Genomic DNA, 17,315 nt, shown 5'->3' on the forward strand with positions numbered 1-17,315 from the left:
TGTCCCTATTTTACTTTTCCACTCTGAGTTCTTGCCACCGCTCAGAAATACACTTTCTGCTTTAAACAGGTTGCTCCTCCTATCAGGTCCTCTAATGATGCTTTAGCTTTTATGCTTTAGTAGCTCCCTCTGACAGAATATATTCTTGTTTCCTTACCTGCCTAAATTCTACCCATCTTCCAAGTTCCTCACCAGTCCCTGCTGATTCCATTATGCCTTCCTTGAATCTAGTCTGTATGATCTCTCACTTCTCTGAATTTTTCTGGTATTCCTGAAAATGGTCCTCAAGATGGCCCCGGAACCAACCCTCTACCACCTCCTAGCACCTACCATGTTGTAGATTACAATGTTTAATTTCCTGAAGCACAAAAACCTTTTTTTTTGTTTGTTTTCTTTTCTTTCTTTTTTTTTTTTTTTTACCTTTCTCAAAGCCCTATAAAGTCCTAGCCACAAATTAATAAATATTTTCTAATTTAACTGTTTGGCCGAAGTCAAAACTTTTGTGAAAAATGAGACAGTTTTTTGAGAAAAGACATAGCATCCTTCATGCTATCTTTTCATATATTTTCTTTGCATCTTATCTACCCACCATTCCTTCCATAAATAATTTTAATTCTTAAGTTTTTATTTGCATTCTTTAGTAAACCACTACACAAAATATGTTTTTGATGCTATTTGTTGTTGTTTTAGACTTTGGCTTGTCTTAAGGTAACATATCATTATGAAGTTTCTTTTAAAGGACCTTTCCTTCAGAAAGTGCTCTAAAATCATGATGGGGTGATATCTAAATTATAGAGATATTTTTGTAGGGGACATAGAGGCACTAGGAAAATCATGAAGTATGCCTTCCTTTTTTCCCATTTTCATACATGAGAAATCAAGTTAAAATGAACAGAGGACTGTAAGAAAGAAAAAAAATTCAAAGCTGTACAGCATGTGGCACTGACCGATATGTGGGAGGGGTCCGGGAGGATGCTTTCTCTTTGTGATGATGCTGCTGGGAACTCCAGCCTGAGCGCTTGGGTGGACATATGACTGCAAGGAAACTTACGGGGAGTCCATAAGTCATACACCTTTGCTTTTTAATCTCAATAACTTACATTCTTATTCTAATGCCTCAGGTCTTTTTCTCAATTCCCACATACTTTCTGGTTGCATGGACTCTGAATCCTCCAGAGCAACGAGGACAGCCTGACAAATGACCACTCACCATCTTCCTCGAAGAGAAGTCCCATGTGCGCATGCGCCTCGGCTTCTTTCTTCCCACCGTCAATTTTGATCAGTTGAGCAATCTTAAAACATCGTTCGTAGAAGTAGTTCCTTACCCATTTGTCTTCAGAATTATTGAAGTAACAGGCCAGTGCATACAAGTTATTATAGACACCTTCGAAGTATTCTTCAAAGAAAAACATAAACTGCATTAGAAAAATGTTTCACAGCTTGTCCCTTCAAGTGGCAAACCAACATAGTGATATTTTTCCCCTTAAAAACATGATTAGCTATTTTTAAAAATGGAATGCAAAATTCAGCTACTGTATTTTAACCACTAAAACACTTACATTAAGGGATGTGCACACACAAAAAGCAACAAAAATCTTTTTGAAAACTTAGAACATGTTAGAAATTGACATACTCTTTGGTTGAAACATTAGACTTTATATAAGACTCAAGTCAGGATAATATGTACTAGAACTGTTTCAGTTCTTGTGGAAGAAATGAGAATGTGTTATCATCAAGTACTTTTCCCATCAAAGATTTGAAGAGATTTAGAGATTCAAGAGAAAGCAATGTTCCTAACCATCGCAAAAAAAAAAAAAAAAAAAAAAAAAAAAAAAAGTTAATGAAGAAAGCAGATAAGATATGAAAATAGCAAAGTATTTTTACCCAGAAGGAAAAACAATCATGAGCTTATCAATATAACAAATAATGGTTGGGATGACCCTATAAGGTCCATATACTTTCTGCAATATTTCCAGTGATACAAGTTACTAGCAATGTTAACAAAGAGTGGATTTCTATTTTCTGAGTATCCTTTTCTGCTGCAAATGCATTAATACTAGTCATCCTTCTCACTCAGACAGTTATTAGTTTATTGGTTGTTAGTTTTTAAACCCTCCCTTTTTTCCTAAAGTGGCACCTGACCTATTTGTACACAAAAAGTGCATTAATAAATTGTGAGTCAATCTTATAAACCCCACTGCAATCAATCATAAACTTGGACGAAAATGTGTGTGTTAATAAATTGTGCCTCAGTCCTGTAAACTCCACTCTATTGGTGAATAGGAACAAATTAATAATCTTTACATCTTTTTGCATCTGTGCTGAAAGCACAGTTGTAGACACGTGGTAACCTCTGGATTACCCTTCCAAGGCTTTTTTATAACAATCATTATCTATTAGAATTCACTGATACCAATTATTCACTATAATCAGAAGAGTCAACTCAAATATTCCTGAAAGGATTACAATTATGAAAAATATTTATACATTGCCCACTAGTATTCCTGTAAGATTAAAATCAAAAGGCCCAGAAAAAAATGAAACAAGGTTGATACAACAAAAGGCAATTTTCAATAACTGTACATAAGTCACTCTAATGTTTCAAAAGAAATTTCTAAAACTTACGTCATTCCTTTACATATGCTGCTTCATAATTTCATAGGAAATTAAGATTTATCTCAAAATAAGCATTATACCTAAACATTAAAGTAAAGAAGAAAAAAAAAGGTCTCCCTGTCTCCCTATTTTTGAATATTTTTTGAAGGAGCTGGGGATTCTGGAGAGCCATTCTGCTTTTAAGGTTACTCAAAATAGGCAAGAGCTTAGGTGAAAAGCAGTAAGTAACGGGAGTTATTTACTTAAAACAAATACTCTCAGAACTGACTTCTCTTATGTCTTATCTTTGCATTGTGAACCTTCTACCTAAGGTGAATGGAGCACTAAAGTCTGTTTTGTAATATTTTATATTCTTTGTCATCTTTAGTGCTTAGAGAGTTATGATTTTTTTAAAGTCTGTAAAGCATTCTGTATCTTCCATTTTTAAAAGTTATATAAAGAGCTTCTTTAAAAAAAAGTGACCCCAAAATAATTTTTCTGATTTTTAGTAATTATACCTTAATAGAAAAACATTTCCAATATTTCATAAAGTTTTTTTTAGAACAAGTTGTATAAGCTATAAAGATTCCGTATTTAAAGACCACTTGTCAGCTAAGCTATTTTCTACAGAAAATATGGAGTAATTTTCAGAGTATTAAGTATAAAGGAATATGTCAAGTTTTGAATCTTTGAACAATCCAAATATATAGGCTGTACCCTTTACCTTCTAAGCAGCCTTATCTCCTTGCTTATAGACCACTTACTTGAATTGTCAGCAGATATTTACAAGATGAAAATCATTTTTGTTGTTGGTTTATTATTTAGATCAGTATTCATTGTGCTATCTAAAAATAAATTATTTCCATGATGAAATAAATTTGGAAAATGCAGTTGCTAATTTCCTTCTTTCAGTGACCACACAATATGCATCAGCATGTTAAAGGCTCTGGTAAGCCCTGCAATCAACCAACCTGCTTAATGTCCATGTTAATTCATCTGGTGTTTCTCAAACTTATTTTACCAGATAATTATTTTTGTTTTGCTTTACATAAAACCTGTAAAGATCCTATGGGACTCTGCTTGCATAGAACATCCTTGGTGTATCTTAAATAAATGTTATTAGAAAAAAATTGCTGCTTAACCCTTAACAATAATTTAAAGTCAAGTGTAAATAATGTTTGAATTATCTATTGATTCAGTTGCCCATTACCATTATTGCCATCTCTTCTCTAGCCCCATGGGGCACAAGGCCCTAATCATAATATTACAGATGGTACAGAGATGATTTACAACAATGGGTAATATAAAAAATGTTATCAGGGGCCAAAAAAACCCCCACCTTAACAAATGGAAAATAATCGAAAAAGAAATGACTGGCTTACTTAAAGTACTTCTTTGCTATAAAACAGCAAGTGATGTTTTGCAGAGTAATTTAAATAACTCTAGGTTCCTGCTCTGTAAGTCTCAAGAGACAGAACTGACCCAAGATGACTATTGTTAGTGCCATAGCTTTGATTAAATGAACTTCATTGTGACCCTAGAGTGATAGTCTTTCCAATGAGAAGCAATGAGAAAGCTCAGAGATACAATACTTCAGGAAAATTTTTCTCAGATTCCGTATGTCTCATGACCAAATAGGATGGAATCCTGAGACACGATTAACAAATGTTTATATTCTAGATTAAGAGTGTGTGTGTGTGTGTGTGTGTGTGTGTGTGCGCGCATGCATTTTTTAAGATTTAGGATTAATTCAAGTTAGTAAGAGTGAATGTGTTTATCTCATTTTCTGGGATGTTTTTAGCTCTTATCACATTTTTTCTTCAATAAAATTCATGTGTTAAATGTGAAACAATTATACAATTTTTTAAAAACGCATACAAATATTCACATATACTTCAACTGAAGTATTTCCAACAATGTTTTTTGCAATGATTTTCATTTTCTGTATTTCAACCAGGCAAAAGCCAGTGCGTTTCGAAGGAGATAACCTTAAAGAAGAGTTATTCTGAGCAAGAGGTAATTTTATTTCATTTAGCAAATGCAACTTAGTTATGATGAATATATGATAAAGACACCCAGTGAAGAAAATATCTCTTTACATATACCATGTGTATAAAATACTGAGTACTATAAAGTTTGGACTTTGTTAATTTTTGGAATTGGAGAAACAGCTTTATTTAAATGTTTAGTTACTTTCCTTTAATAAAAAATTAAAATGTTTTCTACCTTAAAATAGACTACTTAGCATTTTAGTTTCTTTATAATTACAAAATGCCTTATGACAAGTTTCTCATATTTATGTAACCAGTGATGTATTTAGCTCATATTTATGCTACTCAAATGAAAGCCTCTTTTTAGACGAGATCGGGCGCGTTCAGGGTGGGATGGCCGTAGACGAAAGCCTCTTTTTAAAACACTTAGTGAATATGATGAATTCAACTTGAAAAAATGACTAATGGGAAAATTTTATCTTGCTCAATTCTATTTTCAGTGCAAATATCACTTCAGAATTTGGAGCTGAAACTAGAATGTAGATTTTTTACAATAACATTTTTTATTTATAATAGTTAATTTCTTGAGAAATTAGATGTCACATTTCAAAATTTGCCAAAGGATTCTATTTTTAAAGTCAATCCTGCAGTTAAATACTTTTCATAATACAAATATTCACCTCCTTTCTACACACACACACATACATACACACTCACTTGTGCTGTTAGGATTTTTGTATATCTCCTGTTTGTAAGCCAGGTGACAACCTGATGGGAAACATGTATTAACTCCACTATAGAGGCTGAGAGACTTTTGCTGCCTCTCTAATACAGTTCCATGTCCCCATTAATTTTCCCCACTGTAGCACTGGTTGACAAAAAGTTGTGTAATATTCTATTTTCCCATAGGAAGCTCTGAAATGAAATATAGGCATTGTTGGGACCCAAGGTTCTCTTTTCAAGCCCTATGGTATTTTCACACAGAAAGTTGAAGAAAATAATAATTTAAACCACCAAATTTATATGCCAACTTTAGGATTTCCTTTCTTTGATTATATAAAATGACCAATTCCTAATATGTAACTAGGAAAGCCTCATGACAATGATATCAGTACAATTATAGTAGAGATTAAAAATTTTCAATACTTGAAACATTGACTTTCTGGAAAATTTTGGATACAAAAAAAAGGAAATTTATTAGAAATGATGTGATAGAAAATATAAAATTAACAATTTTATTCATAATTATTATTGCAAGCTTTTCATGTCTTCTCACTATTCACTAATAAAAATTCTCTGATTGAAATCTGTAGGACTTATAGATAAGACCTTCAAATTCCATTATATAAATACTAGAAAATCAGTACAATTTTCAAGTTATAGTACTCTTTGAAAGTAACTCATCAGTAAAAGTCAGTATTCAGGTTACATATTTTTAAAACTATGGAAAGATTAGTATTCATTATACAAAAGATTTTAACACATTGGAAAATTCTGGAGATGTGATCAGGTGCTATGCACTGTCTTCCTGGCTTGGAATGACATCAGCAGGATGCCCGTGTGTCTGGGCAGCTTTGTGATACAGTGGTTCCCTATCACGTATTCCATACAGATGCTTAGATGTCTGGAATGAATGGTGCTCAGGTGTCTTATGGTTTGAATTCATACATGAGACACTCTGGAATCTTCCCCCAGGCTCACTGTTCCGTTCCTGCAGCACCGCTGCCCCCAGTCCCTCCACTTACCTTTCCTTTCAGCTGCCTCAGCCCTGGTCAGGTAGTGGTAGAAGTGATCCAGCTTATCAGGCTGTTCTTCCAGAGGTCTCTGCAACCACAAAAGGGACCTAACCCTCGCGGTCTCCCGCAGGGCATCCCACTTCTCCATCAGGGCGAAGAGCTCGCTAAAGGACTTGTGATAACCATCTCGCAGCATGTCCACACAAATGTTCTTCTTGTATGAGTTCCGGTAACTGGGAATAAGAGACCCAACGCTCAGAACATTATTTTAATCCTTTAAATCCATGCAGTGTTTTTCTTGTCTAAAAATTCAAGGTTGAATCGTGCTGCCCCCCTTTTATTTTCCTGAGTGAAAGCTGAAAACTCTCGTTGCCCCAAACACTTATAATTGAACAACTTCAGTTTAATGAAAGATGCCAGGAGCTACCCAAATATAGTAATTTTAGTAAAATTACATCATAAATATATCAGTTCCAGAGCTAAGCTCCCTTTAAGGACAGATAAAGAAGTTGACTGATGCCAGTCCATTCTGGCTGCTAGAACAAAATATAGTGACTGAGTGGCTTACAAACATCAGAAATACGTTGCTCACAGCTCTGGAGGCTGGAATTTCAAGGTCAGGGTCCCAGCATGGTCGTCTTCTGGCGAGGGCCCTCTTCCTCGCTCTTGGCTGGGTTCTTCTCACAGTATCCTCACATAGTGGAAGGGGCTTAGGGATCTCTCTGGAGACTTTTTTTTTTATAAGGCACTAATCCCATTCATGAGGGCTCTGCCCTCATGACCTAAGCACCTCCCAAAGACCTCAATTCCTAATACTATCACCTTTGGGAGTTAGGATTTCAACATATGAATTTGGGGGAACACATCCAGACCATAGCAATTACAATATCCAAAAGTACTTGATATACTAGCCTCCCAGTAAAACAAAACAAAACAAAAATATGCCAAGCAAAAATTAAACATGCCATTTAATATTTTAAAAATGCACTCTATATTAAGCAGCTTCATTGTATGTTATGGAAGTTCATTCATTCATTCATTCATTCATTCATGCTTGGATGTTTGGCTAGAAAATGTTTATTAAAATCTATTACTAAGTATATTTGAGAAATATTTTCAATTAGGATTATGCTAATGATTTGTCAATAATTCACTTCTAATTTAATGATAAATCATATGCAAAGAGATAAAGTGACAAATGAATATTCCATTTATTTATTTAACAAATAGCTATTAAATTTTCTAAGTGGAAGGCACTGTTCTAGACTGAATGGGTTCATTCTCCTTGTGAAGTTTGTATTCTAGTGGGAGAACACAACCATCAAGTGAGTAAGCAAATAATAAATAATTGCAGATGATGAAAAGTACTATACAGGAAATAAACAGGGTTATGGGATAACAGCTGTGTGGTGGCTATGATTCCACTTAATCAGCAATCAGAGGCCAAATCAGAGAGCTACTAATTATATTACATTTTTCTAAAATTAAGAGACAATTAAGTATTTAGAATAACTGACATAATGTGATACTACTAGCAATAAAAATTTCAGTGTGGCAGGGAAACAGCCTAGAATTAGTCAGAATACTCAAGGTTTAGCCCAGTTCTACCCAACCTCCTTTGACCTCATTTCATCTCATTGGTAAAATGTGCATATCAATATATGTTGTAACTATATCACAGGATTCTTCTAAGAACAAAATTAAATTATGTATGTGAAAATGCTCTGAGAAATGTAAAGTCCTGCACTACTGGTTCCCAACTCCTGGCTATGCAATAGATTCATCTATAGAATTAAACAAACAAACAAACAAACAAACCAAAAATGCCCAGATTCCATCCACCAAGAATTTCTTACTCAGTGGATCAGCTTAGGTATGAAACAAAACACATAAAGAGAGGTCAAGAGACGAGTGATGAGAGAAAAGTTTTAAAAGAAAAGATAGGACCTCAAAGCCATGGTAAGAAGTTTGGACTCCAAGATAGGAGTGAGGTAGAGGTAGAACCATTGAAGGGTCTGAGTTAGGGAAATGAATCTGTGAGACTGCAGCTTAGAAAAATCATCTGGAAGGAGTGTCCCAGCTGAATTGTTACCCTCCCCAATCCGGCAACCAGATGCACGACACCTATTATAATAGGACTCATCCATAAAGAGAATAAGTAAACCACATTCCTAGGCTAAAAGGTCAAAAGCCATCATCCTGCATGAGACCAAAAACATACGATGTGGGGAAAAGAAATAACAGAATTTTGTTTCTGCCCTCTAGTCAAGGAGAGTATCTCCAAGGAAGAGAGTATGAAGAAGGGGCAGTGAGATGCTGCAAAAGCCATGTCCTCTCATTTCCTTCTTTTCTACCTGCCCCTACACAAGGTATAGCAAAAGTAGAAGAGGACCAGAACCAACCATTATAATTTCCCATAACTCCTGAATGGTATGGGTGAAATGCCGTAACAGTCTAGTGGGCTCCATGTATGACACAAAAGTTAATGGAAAGAGAGGGCTGGTATATCTGTCATAATGTCACTGGCCACAACAAGGGAGTGTGTGCTAACATGCTCTTGTATGGGCTGCCCACCGGGGATTGAAGAAGGACAAGCTGCAACTCTGAGAATAAGAAGCATCAGGGAACTATCAAAGGAGTCAAGTCAGCATATTTCCAGATCTGACAGAACAGGATGGATTGAGTGCATCAGAGGTGGACACCTGTATAGAACCCCATAGGTTTAGAATGCATTCAACTATAAGTAAGAGAACTTGTTTCATAGTGCCTTTAAAACTAAAGGTTTCCACTTATCACAGCACAAGATGCCTAAAAGTAGGCATCTGCTGGCCTTGGTTCAGTGGCCTGGCAGGTTCAATGCGTCTGGAATTATCTTAATCTTTCCTTCATGCTTGTCCCCTGCTGGTCACTGGAGGATTGCTATAACTTCAGATACTGTGCTCACCTTCAAGGCAAGAAGAAAGGGGAGGTGGGTGGCACCAGAGGTGTCTTTCCCTGTTATTGGGAAAAACAAAAGCATTCCTATAACTGTTAGTAGATTCTCACTTCGGTCCTATTGGCCGGAACTTTGTCATATGGCCACCCCGTGCTGCAAAGAAACTGGGAAAAGCAAATATCCTGCCTGTTCTTGGACACATTGGTCTCCCAAGCAAAACTAAAGTTATGTTAGCCAAGAAGAATGGAGAAATGAGATACTAGATAGGCAAATTCAGGGTCTATAACAAGGTCCTAGATTAAGATCTGAAAGTAAATACTGACAAACCCCCAGCCCCGGAGTTGCCAGATAAAACTGGGCAGGATGCCCAGTTAAATTTGAAATCAGATAAACAATGAATAATTTTTTTTAGTATTAGTATGCTCCAAATATTGCATGGGACATATTTATACTAAAAAAGTTTTTTGGGTTTTTGAAACTCAAATTGGATTGTATATCCTGTATTTTTATTTGCTAAATCTGGCAACTCTCCTCCCCTCCACCCTGCACCAGCACTGTGTTGTTTCTATATAAGAAAATAGGGTGAGGGGAAGAGGTGTCAAAATCTTGAATAATCTGAGAAATCACTGAATTGGACTCACATTACCTGAGAGGGACAAGATTAGATTTTTACATGAGGGAGGATCAGGGCTCAGGGCCAGGAATTAAAATTAAGTTATAAAAAAATAAAGGCTTTCGATTTAGCATCCTTGAGTTTGTGAATCTGAAATTTACACCTGATCCTAGAGAACGGTCAGGAGGAGGGTAGAACTGGGAGCAGGGTGAAGAGATGGTGGTCCTGGGAAGGACAGGCCACAGAGGCTGAACCAAAGAAAAGGTGGAGGGAATGGACAGAAGTAGGTGGATTCAATACATATTTAGGAGACAAAAATATTAATTCCATAGTGACTGAGTGGGTGTTGGGGGTGGAGGAAAGGGAAGACCTAGGATGACAACCAGGTTTTGAGGTTAGATCACAGGTAATTGGTAATTTGTTAAAGAGAGGAACACAAAAGGATGAACAGCTTTGGGGAAAGATAATGAGTTTGGTTCAGATAACTTGAGTGTGAGGAGGCTGAAGGGACAGCTAAGTGGTACCTCCACAGTGGGGCAGCTTATGGGGGAATATAGGAGAGCTGAGGACAAGGGGCTGAAAATCCAGTCTTGCTTCAAACAAGCACTGTCATCTTTGTAAGGTTATGCCTTGGAAGAAAAGAAAATTATAAATAAATAAAAATTAGAACATTGACTTTAAGCAATAAAAATAAGCACAAGCCAGGAGGCCATCTATGTTCTAATCTCCTATCTCTAATCTCAACAGAAATGCAATGCAGAAAATCATTCTGTAAGCCTTATTTCCTTCACCTCGAAGGCGAGGGTGTTTTGATTGGATTTGGTCCACTCAACATCTAGTTCCATTTCCACAGGTGGCAGCACTCCAAAACACTTTTGGAAATGACCATTTTCACACTGTGGGTCATCTTGGTGGGATTTGATCTTAAAGGCTCTCTAAACAACAGGTGGGTCCCCAGTGACCATTAAGACAACTGGTTCCTCTCCCAGAATTTTGAATCTTGAGGCAAGAAACACAACAAAGGTTTAGCAAGTTGTTGGAGCTCAATCATCTTGGGAGTGACATCCTGGCAAGAGTCTCAAGTAGTTCTTGCTACCAACAACCTCTCATGTCTTGTCCTTTTCATCTGAGCTGGGTTCTCCCTAAATTCAGCTTGTTACCCAGTATCCTTCCAAAAAATGGTTTCTACTTTATTTAGTCAGAATCAGTTTCTGCTACCTGTGACCAAAGTACAGAATGGATTCAGAAGGGACTGTACTAAAATGGTTTCCAAGATATTTTTCAGCCTCAAAACATCCATGATATGTAACTGCTATCAATTTTTTAAAATTTCTGGTACATTTTTTAAAAAGACCATTCTTTGTGTAAGAGATTTCAAATAGAGATGTATTTTAAAATGCATAAATAACTATGCTGATATCATCTCGATTTTCTATACACATTCATGTGTGCACACATATGCCTATGTACATATATGTCATTGTTTGAGCCTCATTACTAATCTGAAAGCCAGAAAGAGCAATTAGTGATTTACTAAATAAGTTCCTATTTAAATCTTCATAGTTAATGCAAATTATTTCTTTTAAACAAAATAATTTTCTTTTATTAAAATGAACTGACCATCTGAAAAAATATATCAATTTCCACCATTATGTTTGGATTTCTCAGGTTTTATATTTCATAACAGAATCACAGGCAAAGTTGACTTGCTTTATGGAAAGAAAATTTTTTTAAACACAAATAGAAATATAGATAGGATTCAAATTTATTATTTTGTTATTTCATTTGGAAACAAAGTTACCAGCCTTTGGTTTCATTTGTATATTAAAACCAGTATTAGCCAAAATGAAAATATGTTCTCTGCAAGTATCAGAAGAAGAAAAATCTCCTTGACCTAAAAAGTTGCTATACTGGGCAGAAATTGAGAATTCTGGTAAAATTTATGTAGATTTGATATTATGGAATTTGAGAGAAGTTTTCCTGACAGAAAGTATGCCATTCATAGGAGTAGAAGTTGTGACATTCATGTATATGCTGGACTCTATAAATCTATACCCTGAGGAAGATATCTGTCATTGCAGATACCCAAGGTTGCACCCAAGAGATGTAGCTGGAAAAGAATGAATTTAGGAATGGAATTAAGTGGTCATCCATTCCATATGGATTTTATTACTATTTAGAGGCATTCTTCAAAGGAGATTTTGTGCATTTTAAATTTACATAAAAATTGCCCTAAAAGATTCAAAGATTTTTTTTTAAAAAATCTATACATTTACAGAAAGTAAAACTGACCACTTTGACAGAACTTCATAGCAGTTGAATGTGTGGAGATGCTGAGAGATGGGGAGCTCTCTATTAAACAACCATGGAGATTTTATATCATTTTAAAATTCTGCCTTAAAACATTCTGAGCGGCTATTTACAGAATATCTACAATGTGGTAGACACTGTGTAGGCATCATTTCTAACACATTATAACTCTACAAAGCAATACTTCCATTTTCACAGATAAAGAAACTGTCTTCAGTGAGGTTGTGATTTGCCATGTAAGTGACAAAGCCATACAAACTAATAAGGGTCAGAATTGGAATTCATATCCAGGTTTCTGAGTGAAAATTCTGTTTTTTTTTTCCACTTTACCACATTGTCTCCTATTACCTCAGATTTGTTGGTTTTTCTTCCCTTTCTCTTCCTCTACACTTTTTTTTTTTTTTTTTTTTTTTGCTTATTTGCTTTGATTGTTTCGGACTTTGTCATAATTGGACAATTACATGTAACTCTCAAATTTGAAAGCCGTTGCCTTTGTCCATGCTAATCCATGTTTGTGCTGGGTTGGAAAAAGAGATTAGTGTCATTTTGTGACTCTCCTAAAGAATCCCCTTCCTTAAAATGAGGAAGCAGACAGTAGCATCCATGCAAAGCAAATTAAATAGATGTGATTGTCACTCAAGGATATATGAAGTCTAATAAAAGAAAAACACTGAGAAAGACAAACATATAAAAGGATAAAAAGCACACACTTCTACAAATATGAAAAACATGAATAAAGGGAATGAATAGATATGACAGCTTATTTTATTTCTCTGATCTTATAGGTACTTATATTAGCTATTAGATGGATTTCCAAAATCAAAATGAATTATCAACTAGTCAAATAAATGATTAATATATTTAACATATTTTCTTCATAGGACAAACTCAAATACTGTATCAAGGTGAAGCTTCATATTCAGTAAATTATTTCAAAAGCAGTTTAATAAAAAATCATACTTTAAGACAAGATCATAAAATTTTTATTTAATCTGACAAAGATAAACTCAAAAGATATGTAATATCTAATCAAAAGTCAGGATAATACTTTTATTCCATTAAGTTAATATTTATAAGTCACTAGTGGGTTATCTATGTGTCAGTTATAACAGTCTTACATTCATATTGTAGGAATAAATGTTATTGGAATCACCTACGGGATAATTACATCGACTCTTAAATTAATACTTAAATAGCTTCAGTTAATATAATTTCCATGGAATAAAGTGAGTCACTATTCTTACCCATACTTTTCAGTGTAGGTAGATATTACCTATAATTAGAATGGGAAAAATATACATTTCTTGACACACATATTGATAAAAACCATATAAGTAATTTGGGTATGTTTTATAGTTTTTTGTGAAAAGAATAAAATTTTCCCAAAAAGCTAAAACAAAGATACGCCATTCCCCTAGCCATATAAATATATATAAAGAAAGTTAGAAAGAAAAAATATCAATTATATTTGAAGTGACTGAAAAGCATATAGAATTACAATGAAAACTGAAAGCGTTTTCTTAGTTTTACACGTTTAGGTTTTTAACAATTGTCAGATAGTATTGACTAATACTGATTAAGAACTAACACTAATTAAGAAATACACTATCATCACTCACATATATTTTTGTGTAATAACCATTGGAGAGTTGAGATTTTTAGGACTTTTATTTTCCATGTAGTTCAAAATATAACAAGAAAAAAAAGTTTCATTATGAAAAAGGCTCTTTTTAAATTTAAAGGATTTCCAATAAGTTGACTGGTCTCTGGGGGCATCTACTGGAAATTTAGCAAACTGCAGTCACATCATGCAAATTTGATAACTTTCATTATCCATCTTAATACAGATATTGTTTTAATTGATATGTAAATAAGGTGACACTCAAAGAAGATAAATGTAAAGTTATGCATGGTATTCTATCTCATCCATCCGGAAACAGCAAAATAAGTAGCTGTCTATGAGATCAGTTAACAAATACTCAACTGTTAAAAATGTAAATAGGGCAGGTGGCATATTACAGATTAACAGTTTCCAAACCACTCAATTTTCATGTTTGGAAAAATTAGAAATATATTTTAAAGATAAACATACACATATTTAATGAGGCATTTTTATTAATCCAAATAAAATATATAAAAAGCATTTTTAATATGATGGCTTCTCTAAAGCAAATTCATTTTGCATCTCAGTATATCCACCAATATAAATAACTTGATAATCACTGCTTATTTTCTATATGACTTACTTTAATTATTTATAGTTAATATCTCAAAAAGTAGAATTTGTTATACTTGAAATGAAAAATCTATTTTTTATTATAATTAGTTATTAAAAGTGGAATTAGTCATTAAGATGAACATTGTTATTAATTTCTCTTAAACATTTTAGGTGAACTTCTTAAAGAAAAATGAGCATAGAATAAAGAAAATACAATCACTGCAGCTTATGTATTGTTTTAGCACACATTTCAATAAAGAAAATAACTCTTGTAAAAATATTCTTGCAGTTTTGACTAATCATGTTATAGGAATTTTAATGTAACAGCTTTTTTAACAATCATGATTTTCTTGGTGAAATTTATGGGTTATATTTGCTTTAACAGAAAATAAAAAACTAATTTTGAAGGTATATCTATTGTTCTATACTTACTATTTTACCATAATATACTTTAGATGTTGCTATAATTTTATATAAAAACTCTCCTAATAGATTGAAATACATAACATTTTAGCTTTGTTCCAAAGAAACACCACAAATGCATGTATTAGTTTACACTGTTTCTGGAAATCTCAGAATTGCTATCCAAATAAACGTGATACCACCTTTAATTGTATAAATTGAAAAAACCTAATCACCATAAAAATGTTACCAACAAATCAGAACATAAATATTAATACGGCAGGATTTTTGTTTCAGTTTAGATTTAGAATCATTTAGATAGCTGGACTTATTTGGTAACTTAAAAATAAATAAATAAAATCCACCTCCCAAGAGGTTACGGAATAGAATTTTTTTGTGATTTTTCTAAACAATTAGAAGTTTATTAACTTGAAACTGCTACATATGTCAGTGTGCTTCATATTTTCAGAAAGTACAAATTTTTATCTATTAATAATCAAAGTTAGAAAGCCTAGTCAGACTGCCAACATTTTAAAAGTATATATGGAAATTGAAAAATGCCATTTGGAAAAAACTATTTAACCTACATTCAACCTTTAACTCTTTTTTAAAAAGTCTAACAATAACTAAGAAGTAAAGTTTAGCCTATAATATTTTTTAAGTAGGACTATTACTAATGTAATTATCTCAACAAAAAATAAAATATTTAAAAATATGATCAGCAAAGAATTCTGCCAAGATTACAACAAAAATTCACTTCAACATGGGCGATTTTATTTTAAGATATATGGAATATTCATGGAGAATGGAAGAAAGATTATTTCTCAGATTCAATTAGATAAGAACTGATATTTAGCAAAATGTTAATCAGTCAAATAGGATTTTTGCTGGTGATTGTTACCCGATATCAGAGGAAAGCTGTGGTTATTTACAAACAGTACAGACTGCAATGTTACAATAGCTTTAAATAATTCCCTTAATAATATAAAGGCATTTTTTATGTGCATATCCTGTTAAAATTTATTTACTCAAGTGATTCCAAGTCAATCAAGTATTTGAACCACAGAGATTGTCATCAATCAGGAATGAATAAAACTATTCATCAGTCAATATAAAGTATTACCAAAATATTTACCCATGTAGCTGTAACACACATTTTCTTTACTGAAAGATTTTCTCTACTAGAAAAAAATCTCAAACTTAACCACATTTTAAAAAGTTTTTCTTTACAAGTTTAGTGAAAAGCACTGGAAGAAAGACAGCTCTTTAGATGAGGTTAATTACATAATTTTTAACATGGTCCTATTACTTGCAAACTCCCTTGAGAAACTCAAACTTATTTACAAATGAAAATGTTAAGCTAAAGACTGGACACGAGAAGGTATGGAATGAGTGTCATCGTTTCAGAAGAATTTTCAGGGAAGGTATTTTCACAGTACCACCATTGAGTCCAAGCACCTTTGGCTAAATGTGGCAGTCATATGGATTTCTGTTCTTTTTTTTTTTTTTCAGATCACACTGTAACTTTCAACTATAGGAAAAGCAATTAAACATAAGCTGAAAGATAAAGACTGAAAATAATCTTAGTTTTTGGATTGAGGATAATGATAAAAAAAGAAATCTGAGTAATATAATTCTATTATAGTCTGTGTCCTAATACAACAACAATAAACATAAGAAAAAGAGGAGAAAACAAAAGGTAAGCTTTATACTACATGACTACAAACAATTGACTATAAACACCTATAAACATGATCACGCTAGCTCATAGAATCATGTTCTTCTATATTACTATTTATAATTTTTTTATTAATATAAAACCCCATACAATATAAGTCACTATTTTTTGAAACATAATCTTGTGACTGCTCTCCAAAATTTTTAATATTCTATTTTTTAGGAAATTTTGTCTCAAATATTATCATTTAAACTTTTTCCTTCAGCTCTTCATCAATACATCTTTATAAATTAAAGAACTATCAATTTTTCATAGAAGTTGAGTGAAATGTCAACTTTTAATAAAAATGCAAATCTGGAGAATATAAAGACAAAACTTAGTAAAAACAACAAGTTGCATTAAAAAGAAAACTTCAGCCCACTGTGTTCGTTTTTTACTAAAGTATGTCATACATTTTATCTTTGCAAGAGTTTGACGAGTTTTGCAAGTAAAATTCTGTTTCCTCTACACTTGCTAATAGTCATGAGAATCTGTAGTTTGCACCTTCCCATTAAAAATGTATTGTATTTTTTTGAAATTATTCACCCCGCCTTTTATCCAGATCATGTCTTTGAAAGGAGGAAGTAGATAATAAATGGAATAATTCATGATTTCCCATTAAATATGAAACTTTCTTTTGCAGAGTTTAGAAAATGAAGTTCTACATAATGTACAAAAGTTGATTAGAACTTTTTTAACCTTTGCAAGAAGAAACCTTTCACATTAAACAACTGCATGAGGAGGTTTCTTTGGGAAAAGTAAACCAATCAATTCTTTCCACCTATAGCTTTATCATAT

The 17,315-nt window shown here is 33.4% G+C and overlaps 1 protein-coding gene across 1 annotated transcript in view; it reads right to left on the bottom strand.

Annotated features, from left to right (window-relative positions):
• The window catches only part of TTC29 (tetratricopeptide repeat domain 29), a 229,348-nt gene that overhangs the window by 174,912 nt on the left and 37,121 nt on the right, over nucleotides 1-17,315 (bottom strand). Inside the window, exons 4-5 of the mRNA XM_032412699.1 lie at nucleotides 6,332-6,555; nucleotides 1,211-1,396 (exon numbers count right to left, since the gene is read on the bottom strand). Of these exons, the coding sequence (XP_032268590.1) occupies nucleotides 1,211-1,396; nucleotides 6,332-6,518 (373 nt within the window). The 5' untranslated portion in view covers nucleotides 6,519-6,555. The remainder of the gene's footprint in view (nucleotides 1-1,210; nucleotides 1,397-6,331; nucleotides 6,556-17,315) is intronic.

Source organism: Phoca vitulina, unplaced genomic scaffold (genome assembly GCF_004348235.1).
Source record: "Phoca vitulina isolate PV1807 unplaced genomic scaffold, GSC_HSeal_1.0 scaffold14, whole genome shotgun sequence".
Taxonomy (NCBI): domain Eukaryota; kingdom Metazoa; phylum Chordata; class Mammalia; order Carnivora; family Phocidae; genus Phoca; species Phoca vitulina.